The following is a 13,012-nucleotide window of genomic DNA, read 5'->3' on the forward strand; positions in this document are numbered from 1 at the left end:
GTGTAAAATTTCATGTCAATCGGTCGTACAGTTTGTGATGCTCCAACAAACAGACATTGACAAATATATAGAAGATGACATATGCTGCCAGTGCTTATTTAATGCCACTATCCACAGTACAATTAAGGGAGGCCATTTAGTAGTCAGTTAATGTGGTCACCAGCGGCACAGTTAATGCCACCACTCACAGGACGACTAATCTCACCCACTCAAAGTACAAAATAAGGCCTCCTTCACACAGGCATTTGGCAAAGCGCCGCGTTTTCGATCGCGCCGCTTTGCAGCAATTTACTTTCCTTTTCGGCCACAGCTAGCACCATAGCTAGGTGTGCTAAATGCCGAAAAATAGAACAGACTCCACTATAAAATTGAGTGCCTGTCTGAGAGGCTCCATTGAAAACAATGGGAGCGTTGTACTGCGATTACTGCGGCACTGAAAACACAGCAATAATCGGGGTAAAAGGCACCTGTGTGAGGGAAACTTAAGTGGCAAGTTTAATAGATACCACAACCTAATCCTCGAATAGTTCATTTGAACACCCATTCTCAGTACACAGTACAATTAAAGTACAAGGAATCTACAGGAAATGTCATATATATTTGACCTATCGGAATCTGATAAAATGCCAAAACTGGAGTCCACTGACACCTTCATCTGTCAATCCCCTTTGAAGTCAATGAAAAGTGAAGAAAACACTTGTTCGGCTAATTCCATCACTTCCAATTGATGAACATGACAAAATTGGAATTTCTTTTTGATAGTTGGTGGATGTCCCAAGAGACTTCCACCAGTCCAACATTAAATGTCTGGGATAGGAAAAAAGTCTGCGTCCTTAGGGGGTCAAAGAGAATGTCCTCAGATTTAAACGTATTCCCTATTCTATAGATGGGGGATAAGTGTCTGATCGGTGGAGGTCCTACTGCTGGAACTCTGACCGATCCCTTGTCCCATATGAACTGAGGGGTGGCTGAACATGCATGCTATTGGTTCATTCATCTTTATGGATCTGCCAGAGTGGCACAACCAGCACTCCTTTCATATGGGGTATCAAGGGATCCTTATTTTCGTGATCGGTGTGGGTCCGAGCACTCAAACCTCACTAATTAGACATTTATCCTCTATCTCGTGGTTAGGGGAAACGTTTACATCTTGGGACATCCTTCACATGCTGTAACCATGAATGAAACTTTGCAAAATATAAAGTTTAGGCAAATTATTGCAAACATCATAAAATCTGTTCTGTGTTCTTATTTTCATTATTATGAATGTACCAAATTAATACGTGACAAGGTCGGCTCGGCTTAGCAACGCTTTTTTCTAATGCCTGGAGATCTTATTTGCTATTTTTCATGTTTGCATTAAATTAATTGTCATGTACCACTGAACTATAATCACTGTTGCTAAGCTTGACTATCCAAGCCTTGCATCTGCAATGATGACTTTGAGAACCAATCAGAATTACATTCCACCTGAATAATAGATTATGAAACACTTTTTTTTCATAATCATCTTAAAATTTATATTAGGGTTGCAGAGCATGAACTGGTGATAATGACTGAACTAATATCTGAAAAACTCTTAGAACATACAGTGGGAGCACGTCCAAGGATTAATGAAGTAAGTCAAAGGATCTGGCGTAAATGTAATGTTTAACAGATTCTATTGTACTTTGAATTGGCCAACGTCATCACATTTTAAGCATGGAATCTATTTCCTTAGGAAAGCATCTATCCTTTCAGATTTTACATTTTGCCTAATAAGAAAGGTAGTTGCTCAGAGCCTTGATTAGCCAAACCTACTAGTCTGCACATCTGAACAACTAAATACCAATAAAACCTCTATTTAAGAGCGATAGGAGGACAGAAATCAAAAGAAACAAGCATTACAATTTCTATCAAAGCCAACATTGATAATTCTTTGTCTGTACAGCCATGCAAGGAATAGTAAAGATGTCTCCAAGACATTTATAGCATCCCTCTATTTTACGATGGCGATGCACCTTAACATAAAACTTTCCCATGCTTGTAGTGATCTCTCCTTGCAGTTTCTTAGATGTTTCGCTTTCTTGGCTACAAGCTACATTCATTTGGCTGGCTACAGATATGTGTCACTGTTATTCTTAAGACTGATGTTTTAGATCCTTGTATAAAATCTATACAGAAACTTTTTCTGGACATGATCTTCACAAGAATTTAATTGCTTCAGATGGTATTCTTTTTTTTTTTTTTTTTGTTAAATCCTGCTGCTTACCAGATGGTGATAAAAGTTGGGAATATGTTTTTCTTTTACAGCAATCCTGCGTGTAATTAGAGCCCTTGATTATGTATTTTGGTCATTATAACCAAGACATGTGTGAGCTAGCGCATTAATACATTTTTTTTAGCAATTCACAATAGTTAAATGGTAAATAAATGATATAGTCCTTACTAAACTGCATTATAAGTACTTATGTTTTGCTCCAATCTAGTGATTTAACCCTTTCCAATCCAATTTGTATGCTGGTTTTCCTAGAGGGCTTACTCATTTTCTGCTGTTATACAACGGCGCTATCTGCTGGCTAAAGCCAGTACTGCATGAGGTGACACACTGGACAAGCTCCGACAGCAGAGAGGCTGGCAATATACAGTAAGAGAGCCCCGGCGGACCTCTTCCAACATCGGAGCTGTACAGTCTTAAATCATAATGTCTTAAGACGTCAGACAGTGGATTGGAAAGGGTTAAAGATGGTTGTCTTGTTATTATTTATGCTATTTCTTAAGATACCTTTACATGGGGCGATTATCATCTGAATAATAGCGGGAAAAAGTGAATTTGGATGGTAGTCATCCTGTGTACACGCGGTCACTGAGTAAGAAATCGTTCACTAGTCAGAGTCGCTATGTTTTTAGCTCACCTAAAAATCGAACAACTATCTATGAATGACTTTCTGTTTGCAGTGTATAGAGGCCGGCGGCCGGAAAAGATCTCTAGCGCTTACGTGCCTGAAAATTGTCACATTTAAAGATACCTTTACTCAGAACTAGAGATGAGCGAACCTACTCGTTTCGAGTAATTACTCGATCGAGCACCGCGATTTTCAGGTACTTCCGTACTCGGGTGAAAAGATTCGGGGGGCGCCGGGGGGAGGCGTGGCGGAGCAGGGGGTAGCAGCAGGGAACAGCAACCCCCCACTCACCCACGGCGCCCCCCGAATCTTTTTGCCCGAGTACGGAAGTACTCGAAAATCGCGGCCTCGGGCGAAAAAGGGGCGTGGCCGAGTACGTTCGCTCATCTCTACTCAGAACCTTCCTCCAATTCATATAGACCTATATATAACACAGCTCAGATTCTTTCCCTCTGTCAAAAACTGCTTTTAGCAAAAATCACCGGGGAGGCCTGCTTTAATACCAATCCCTTTTTTTACCATTTATTCTTTGATGCATTCCTAAAGCCTTAAAGGGGTTGTCCCGAGGCAGCAAGTGGGTCTATACACTTCTGCATGGCCATAATAATGCACTTTGTAATGTACATTGTGCATTAATTATGAGCCATACAGAAGTTATAAAAAGTTTTATACTTACCTGCTCCGTTGCTGGCGTCCTCGTCTCCATGGTGCCGACTAATTTTCGCCCTCCGATGGCCAAATTAGCCGCGCTTGCGCAGTCCGGGTCTTCTTCTTTTCTGAATGGGGCTCCGTGTAGCTCCGCCCCGTCACGTGCCGATTCCAGCCAATCAGGAGGCTGGAATCGGCAATGGACCGCACAGAAGCCCTGCGGTCCATGAAGACAGAGGATCCCGGCGGCCATCTTCAGCAGGTGAGTATGAAGACGCCGGACCGCCGGTATTCAGGTAAGCGCTGTGCGGGTGGTTTTTTTAACCCCTGCATCGGGGTTGTCTCGCGCTGAACGGGGGGGGGGTTTAAAAAAAAAAAAAAACCGTTTCGGCGCGGGACAACCCCTTTAAGTTTCTTATTTTTGCAGATATGGAAAATAGTTTGTGATTTGCATGTAGCATATAAAAAAAAAAAAAGCAATTCCGCCAATGTTTTTTTTGCGTTTTCTCAACATGTTAACTTTATTCTACAGGTCATTAAGAATGCAGTGATACTAAATATATATATATTGTTTTACGTTTTAGTACTTTTGCACAATAAAAACATGGTTTATAGAAACAAGTCATTTTATGTTGCTGCGCTTGGGCTTGTTCTTGCAGGGTTAGTTATAGTTTTTATTGGCACAATTCTGGACTACATACAATTTATTGACAAATTTTATGACTCTCTTTTTTTGGAGGGGAGAGGGGAAATAAAAAAGAAAAAATATATAGTTTTTTGTATGCCATGCAATAAAAATAAGTTAACTTTGTTCTAGACTTCATTATGACTGCAGTCGCACCAAATATGTATTTAGTATGGCTGACTGCTCTTAAAAATAAAAAAACTGAATAAAAAATATGGCTTGCGGATTTTTCGAGGAGAAACAATTTTTTTTATTAAGTTTTATTCAACTTAATTTTACTTTAGTTTTGTCTTTCTAGGAGACATGAAGCCGTGATTGATCACTTACATAATGCTTTCAAATATATAGTATTCCCAAGTATCATTGTCTGTCAGTATTAGAGTCTGGCGTGGCCTAACAGACCTGGGGGTTTTGTTGGTACTGCCTCTGACAACAATGCAGTGTGTGGACTAGACACAATGTTATTCATTTTATCACTAAGGGCTCGTTCAGACAAGTGTGTTTTTAGCACTGCTAAGCAGCGCTCAGAATGCGCTTCTATAGGTACCAATAGGTTCCTATAGAAGCGTTCACATGGACGATTTTTAGACGCTCTGAATCAGCGCGTCTAACAAAGATGGGACATGCGAGTGCAAACTCACAAATAAATCTCAAATAAAAATACTGGTCCATTTTTACAACAAGCTAGAGCTTATGAGATAAACAGTTTTCATGAGTAAGCAGTAGTTGATGTGTTAATATTTAGTACTAATTACTTTCCAAGTATTAAGTATGTACAATTACTAGAGACTTACTAATCTGAGGAGATGGCAAGATCCTTGCAGATCGTACTGGACCGTGTCTAGCTGAGAACAACTCCTGAGCTTCTCCACTAACCTGAAAAAAAAATTAAAATCGATTAAAGGGGTGTTCTGAGTTATTAGTAAGGCCTCATGTCCACTGGACAATTATAATTACAAAATCCGCGCGGGTGCTCCATTGTCTGCAGGTCTCCCGCAGGCTTCCATAGAAGCCTATAGAAGCCGTACGTATCCGCGGCACACCCGCAGCTGAATTTCTGCTCTCCGGCGCACGCGCGTCACGCATCCGGCATGCCGAGCACATCCGCCGGGCCGAAGAAAGAAGATCCAGCCACGACGGAGGGAAGATCCGCTGCGTCCGGACAGGTAAGAAAAATCTATTTTCAGCCCTTATGTCTGCGGGAAAGGAGGGACTCGCTACGGGATTCTGCATGGAGAATCCGCGTGGGCCCGAATTTCCTAGTGGACATGAGGCCCTAACGTCTCTTCTGCATGCAGTAAAACAATAAATAGATATAAACTCACTGTGTCCCATTCCGATGCTTGGTCAAGGGCTACTCTTTATTTACCTGCTGCTGTCATGCCTGGTTTACTGGACGTCACTGGTGCTGCCGATTGACCATTGAGCACTGTTATTGGGTGCAGTACCTGTGGTGTCCTGTAAACAGGCTGGGGAAGCCTGTAAAATTGACGAGAAGACCTGGAGCAGCGCTGCGGGACACAGCTGGGAGAGGTGAGTATATGCCGGCTTGCTATTTTACTGCATGCAAAATAGACTTTTACCAAAAAATATATCACTTGGAATACGCCTGTAAGGGAATCTGTCACCAGATTTATGCTGCTCTTACTTAAGGCAGCATAAATTAGTCACAGAGAGAGATCCTGATTGCAGAGCTGGGACACCTACTTTTTTCTTTATTTTTTCAATATTTTTCACAAACTCACTATTTCTGTCCAGTGTTGAACACAGGCTGTAACCTCCGATATTCATGAGCTAAGTCTCCCCCTACCTTCCCACGGATGATTTAGGCTGGGTTCACACGGGTGGAATTGCCGCAGAATTTCAGTGCGGAAAGTCCGACGGCAAGTCTGCCCGCAGCTCCTAATCCAGGGATTAGGCAGCAAAGTGAACAAGATTTTTCAAAAATATTGTTCACGCGCTGCGGTCAAGCTGCGAGGAAACTGCAGCAAGTCAATTCTTTGCTCTTTTCTGCAGCGGCCTCTCTCTTCTCTATGCAGAGGGAAAGCAGCAGCAGAATGCCGATGGCGAAACTGCCCCAAAGCAGGGTTGCCAGGGGAGCAGCAGCTCAGGTATATCTCAGATTACAGAGCGGGAGCAGACCACAGAGTGGACTACATGCTTGGCTTGTACTGGTAGACAAAAACAGCAAACTTATGAAAACTACTGAAATGAAAAAAAAGTGACCCAGTGCTGCAATCAGAGTCTCTGCTAGTTCCTGCAGCCCCGAGATAGGGCATCATAAATCCAGTGACACGTACAACGAGCGGGTACAGCAGCACACAAAAGAAGCTCCAAAAAGGGTGAGGTGGATAAACTGCAAGCCACAGTGACAGCCCGGACCACAAGACTCCAATAGCAATTTGAGTGTAATTGAGTATTGTGGCAGAATGAGCAGAAAATCATTTTTTTTAATAAAAAAGATGCAAAAAGCTTTATTAATCCATGGTCAATAAAAAGTAAGCAAGCTACGTTTCGGCCATATTAGGCCTTTTTCAAGCTTCATGATTTTCTGCTCATGCTGCCACTATAAATCCAGTGACCCATTCCCTTTAAAGCAAAATTCATTAGACCCAAGACCTGCCATGGCAAAATATTACACAGTTTATATTATTCATCATTTCTAGCTATTTGTGATGGAATTTTAGCAAAAACTGTAATGGATTAAAATAAGTTAAAACATTTTTTATTAGGCCTCCTTCCCACGGACGGATTTCCGCCGCGTAATTCGCGGCGGAAATCTGCTGCGTTGCCCGCAGCTATTAGGTTCTATTGAACCTAATAGCTCAGGGCTCACGGTGTGGAATTCCGCACCGTGAAATCTCCCGTCCTCACCCGCGGCATGCTCTATTTGCCGCGGGTGTATGCGCGGACAGCTTCCATTGCAGTCAATGGAAGCCGTCTGTTCACGCTATCTTCCGCTGTAGCACAGCGGAAGATGGCATGAAATTACCTCTCCGCCTACCGCCGCCGCGTCACGCCGAAGCGTCATGCGGGAGCGAGGACACCGGATCCGCAGGTAAGTTGGAGGGTCTCTGGGGGGCGCCATGTGCAGCCGGCCTAAATTGCAATAAACAAAAAAACAATTTCTTGAATTAAATGTACATTAGTAACACAGGACTGCATGAAAAAAAAATTCATATATAGTTAGAAAGAATACTTAATGTCATTAGGAGGTAAATTCAAAACAGTTATTGATTTTTTTTTAATTCAAGCAATTTTGGTACACTAGATATCCAGTGAATTCATACCGTGGATATAAAGAGTCTACACACCCCTGTAAAATGCCAGGTTTTTGTCCTACTAAAACAGCTGCTCTTCATATGGGGTAAATAGGAATCACTTTGCATAACAACAGCCGTGTGCTGAGTACTATTTAACATGAGTTTAAGGGCTATGGAAAGCGCAGCCCCCCTGTCCATGAGCGGAGAATCATAGCGATTTTCCGCTCGCGGACGGCAAATCACAGCATGCTGCGAATTGCCGCGATGCTCCACGGTGAGCCTACCTGTTAGATAGGCTCACCGCGGAGATCCGTCTGCTGGCTCCTGCTCCCCAACGGCGGCTCCCGTGGTGGAAATCTGCCGCGAAATTTCGCAACGGCCATGGACAGGCAGCCTAAATGTGATTGATACTTCTGAACACAACCCCATCCCCAAATATAAGAGGGTGTTCACACTTATGCAACTACATTATTTCAGTTTTGTTATTTTCCAACCCTAAAAGATGTGTTTGTTTTTCAATGGACTTGTACAGATAACGGGTCACACTGAGGGATCAGTCAGACAAACCTTAGTTTTTTCACGCATGTTAAGTGCGTTTGCAATTCACATCTTTTATAACCATTGCTTTCCAAGGAAAGCGGTCACATGTCCGTTTTTTATATGCAAATAAATTTGCACATGCAAAAAATAGGACAGTGATTCGAACACTAAAATTCATACATATAATGCGACCCCATTAAAAGCAATTGGAGAGGATCACTATCCCCTGCTGCAGCTGTGATAGCTGCAGCAGGGGATTCCTTGGATGTGAAACCCCTGGATGTGACATAGTTGTCACAGCTATGGCAGGGGATTCCTTCATCCCTGTGGGGACTTAAAAATCCCCACCTTCAAAAAGCGCTGCCTCTGATTAGCTGAGCACTGTGACCAATGGGAGGCAGCACTCAGCTGTCATTCAATGAATTGCTGAGTGCTGCCTCTGATTGGCCACAGCGCTCAGCCAGTCTGAGGTAGCGCTTTCAGGAGGCAGTAGAAGAGCAGTGCGGGGACCGAGAAGAAGACGCTTGAGATGACAGCGTTTCTAGGGTGATGTATATATCCTTTTTTTTTCTGCAGCTAGGGCTTATTTTCAGGGAAGGGCTTATATCTCAAGCCCTTCACCGAAAATCCCTATGGGGGTTTGCCTTGATCCCATTGCTTTCAATAGGCCAGCAGCAGCGCTCCATAGCTGTGGTAGAGGATCGCAATCTTCTCTGTATGTCTTTAATGGTGCCGATGCTGCTGCTGCGGCCCCCATTGCAAAACAAGGTGAAACACATCCAGGGGTTTCACATCCAAGGAATCCCCTGCTGCAGCTGTAACAGCCACAGTAGGGGATAGCGATGGGAGCGGATTTTTATGTGCAAATTTTGCACTCGTGTGACCGCACAACATGTGTGAATTTAAAAACGCGTCTGCTGCTTCGGTCCCGCGAATTTTAAACATGTGCATTGCAAAGGTGTTTCCAGTACCTAAATGCGTGCACAAAAATGCTTGTCTGACTGAGCCCTGAAGGTGGAAATAAATCTGAAATGATTCATCTTTGTCTGATTTTTTTACATAATAACAGGGGTGTGTAGACTTTTTATATCCACTGTATTATAAAAGGACATCATTTACAACAAACTACTTTGTGTTGGTTTAAAAATTCTGATATTTTTCCTTACATTAGGCCGCATGCACACGGCCAGGTTGGATTCCGGATGCGGGATCCAGCACCAGAATCCGACCCTGTGCCCCAGCGTACCTGTCATTTTTTCTCTTCTTCTGTGCTGCGGATGTGCTGGCTGTCATACATGCACAGTACAGAGTTACCCATACTGTCGCGATGACGAGTATCCCGCGACCCTTCTGCAGTGCTCATTGCGGAAGGGCCACGGGATGGGCAACTTCCTTTGACTTCAATGGAAGCTGTTCGTGCGAGGCCCACACTAGAATAAAGCATGCTGCAATTTTTTCCCCGCGAGCAGAAAATCTCAATTGATTTCCGCTCATAGGCAGGGAAAAGCGATTTTGCATAGCATGCTATGGCAGGTATTTGCTGCTAAGTCCGAGGACGGACGCCAGCCTTGGATTCCACACTGCAAAATCGGCCATGTGCATTGGGCCTTATCTAGAAATAAATTAAACCAGGAACCATTTGTACAGAACTTGCCTATTGGCGTATCCCCCATTTATGCTGAATAACTTGTTCATTATTTATTTTAACCACTTTTATCATTAATATATGCAAGGTGTTTGCTATTGTTTGCTAGACAATTTCCTTTATGTTTTAAGCCGCTTTTCAATACTGCACAGTGAAACAGGACATTTCCACCCTGAAAATCCCAGGTCAGATATTTCACAAACATATCATTACTAAGGGACAATCATTTCAGAATTGCAATGTGCAAATACCCAGAGCCGTCTCCACATTTAATCTTGATCAGTTATGTAGTCATTACACTTTGTGCATAATGCTTTTTTTATCATCACAGCCTGCAGATAATTTGTCCAACCAGATTTACCCCAAGCATGAGCATGCTTACTGATAAATGATTCCTTCGCTATACGAAGCAACAGCTCCATCTGCCAGTAATGAAGTGTCCAGGGATGGGATCTGTACATGCCTCGTTGGAGACAGTTACATATTGCAACTGTTCGAAATTAAAGCTGTTTTTATAATGCTGGTAAACTTAGGAGTATTTAGGGTGATTATACCCATACTGGAAATGCAAAAACCTAGTTATTTTTCCTAAAAGACCACTACAAATTATTTAGTGTTAGGTAATGTAAGGTAATTTAGGTCCAAATACATTCTTATTTCATTCTTGGCTTAAAGTGACGTTCCAGACCTAAACAAACAAAGATGGCTGCACCTGTTCTCCAACTATCTGATGCACACTGTGCATAATCTGCATCGGAAGTCTAAGACACTACATGCTGCTCTGACTGGCCAGAACGATCATGTGGGCAGCACTGGTCAATCAAAGCAGGTGTAGTGTCTAAGAGCTCTTTCACACGGCCGTTGGCATTTTTATGTGCACCCACCGGCGCTGTAAAAACGCGAGAATGGGCGCACAAATGTAATGTTTGTTCGACCGTTCAGACGGCATTGGCGCATATACGCGAGCCCACAATGCCATCGGGTGGGGGGAGACAGTTTAGATCTGCTAAGCTGTTCTCCCCCTTCCCTCCTCCTCTGCAAGGGGAGGAGACGGGAGCTAATATGCTAAGCTCCGGCCCCCTCTCGGCAAGCAGCAATGGGAGGGGGTGAAGCTTACCTCCCTTCCCCATTGCAAACAGCCAACAGTCATGCTGCTAAACTCCCTCCCCCCTCCCCCCTCCGGCAGCTGTCATTGGCTCCCATAGGAGTCTATGGCAGCAGCCGTATTCTGGCCATGAAAGATAGTTCCAGGACTATCTTTCCTGCCCGCCGCAAAAGTGCCCGGCACTATATTGGTCGGCCGGGTGCTTTTACGCCGCGGGAATACGCCTGTGTGATCTGATGCATTGGAATCCAATGCATCAGATGGTAGCGTATATCGGCCAGCCATTAAAACGGCAGCCGATATACGCTCGTGTGAATAAGCCCTCAGACTAATGATCTACACTAGTGAACAGCATGCATCAGATAGTCAGAGAAGGTGGTGTGGCCATCTTTGTTTGTCCAGGACTGGAGGATCACTTTAATCAAATATATTTTCCATAAAAAGAAAAAAGAATGGTGTGCTGCAGTCAAGCAGCAGGTGCAAATTTAGGGGTGATATGATGCTCCATTCCTCTTTCTATCTCTGGTTTATGTAGATGGGTAGGCTGGACCTCATATGACTTTAGGTGCTTGATGCATGCTTCAAATATATTTTGAGAGCTTTCTGCAATTACCAGTCATTAACCCCTTAAGGACCACCTCCTTTTTTTCATTTTTATTCCGCACTTTCAAAAAATCATAAGTCTTTTATTTATCTTTAACACCTTATCTGCATTATAGAGCTATTCATGATGTTTGAATATGTTAATATGCCCAAAATATTATTCACCTCTAGAATAATGGGCACTAGGTGAACACTATTATATTGCTTTTCAGTTTTTTTATTTGTTACTTTTGTTTCTACTATATTAATGAGAGGTCTTTCTTTATGGTATGTGTCCACCACTCTCTATCGACCATGAAGTCAGCACAGCTTTTTTGGTTTATTTATACATCGTGCCTATTACTATGTCTTCGTTAAATGTTAAGGGTATGAACAGTCCATTTAAAAGCAATTCACTATAGTGTGAGGCCCTCTAGCTACACGCTTACAAATTCTTTGCCCAAGATTCTTTGCTCTATACATCTTATAAAAGTTAAACACCCTAAGGGCTCAGTCACATGGGCGTATCGGCGCCCGTGTTACTGCAGGTAGCAGACGGCCGTACCTGGAGACGGACGTCTCTCTGCAGCGCCAGAGGAAAGAACATGTGACCGGCTTCATTGCCGGTCATGTGTTTTTTCATCAGCGCTGCAGAGAGACTTCCGTCTTCAGGTACGGCCGTCTTCTTTCTGCACTAAGGCTCAGTCACACGGGCGCATCGGCCCGTGTGACTGAGTCCTCAATGCTCTCATCCTAAATTCTATCAACTTTTTTTTCCTTCAAACCCAGATAAGAAAAAAAAAAAAAGAGTATTCATTATCAGTAATTCGATATCATTTTCTCAGCCAGACTTATACGTACCGTATATACTCGAGTATAAGCCGAGTTTTTCAGCACAAAAAAATGTGCTGAAAAAGGCCCCCTCAGCTTATAGTCGAGTGAGGTAAAAAAAAACAAAAAAAACCTCAATACTCACCTATCAGCCGGCGTCTGTGTTCCCGGAGCGATGCTCCCCCCGGCTGTGCGGCCAGCTGCTGTATTCTTCTCCCCGCTGTCTTCTCCCTGGTTTGCTTTTAAAATCCCCGCCGTCAGTCCTGTAATTGGATCGAGCACCGGCCAATCACAGCTGGCGCTCAATAAACCAATGAGAGCCAGTGATGTCATTCTGAATGGCTGTGATTGGTTTATCGAGCGCCGTCTGTGATTGGCCAGCGCTCGGTCCAATCACAGCGCTGACGATGGGGATTTTAAAAGCAGGCCAGGGAGAAGACAGCGGGGAAAAGAATGCAGCAGCTGGCCGCACCGTGAGGGAGAGCATCATGTCGGGGGCACAGACGCCGGTTAATAGGTGAGTATTGCTTTTTTTTTTTACCTACTATATACTTGAGTATAGCTAGGCTTATACTCGAGTCAATAAGTTTTACCAATTTTTTGTGGTAAAACTTTTTGACTCGGCTTATATTCGGGTCAGCTAATACTCGAGTATGTACGGTAGTTCCTTTAGGTCATGTAATAATTCTTGCCTGTGGGAGTAATAATGCCCCTTTCACTTTAGTTAATATACATTTATCGTATAAAAGGCAAGCAAAACTTTTTTCACATATTTTGAAAGAAATGCTAAGATACAAAAAGGCACTTTGATAATTGGGGGTGACTTCA

The 13,012-nt window shown here is 43.3% G+C and overlaps 1 protein-coding gene across 3 annotated transcripts in view; it reads right to left on the reverse strand.

Moving 5' to 3' along the window:
* BCAS3 (BCAS3 microtubule associated cell migration factor) overlaps nucleotides 1-13,012 on the reverse strand; it is a 1,118,574-nt gene that overhangs the window by 1,028,699 nt on the left and 76,863 nt on the right. For all 3 annotated transcript variants that reach the window (XM_066575105.1, XM_066575107.1, XM_066575106.1), the window contains exon 6: nucleotides 5,013-5,094. In XM_066575105.1, coding sequence (XP_066431202.1) covers nucleotides 5,013-5,094 — 82 coding nt within the window. The remainder of the gene's footprint in view (nucleotides 1-5,012; nucleotides 5,095-13,012) is intronic.

The sequence above is a fragment of the Eleutherodactylus coqui genome, chromosome 1, assembly GCF_035609145.1.
Source record: "Eleutherodactylus coqui strain aEleCoq1 chromosome 1, aEleCoq1.hap1, whole genome shotgun sequence".
Taxonomy (NCBI): domain Eukaryota; kingdom Metazoa; phylum Chordata; class Amphibia; order Anura; family Eleutherodactylidae; genus Eleutherodactylus; species Eleutherodactylus coqui.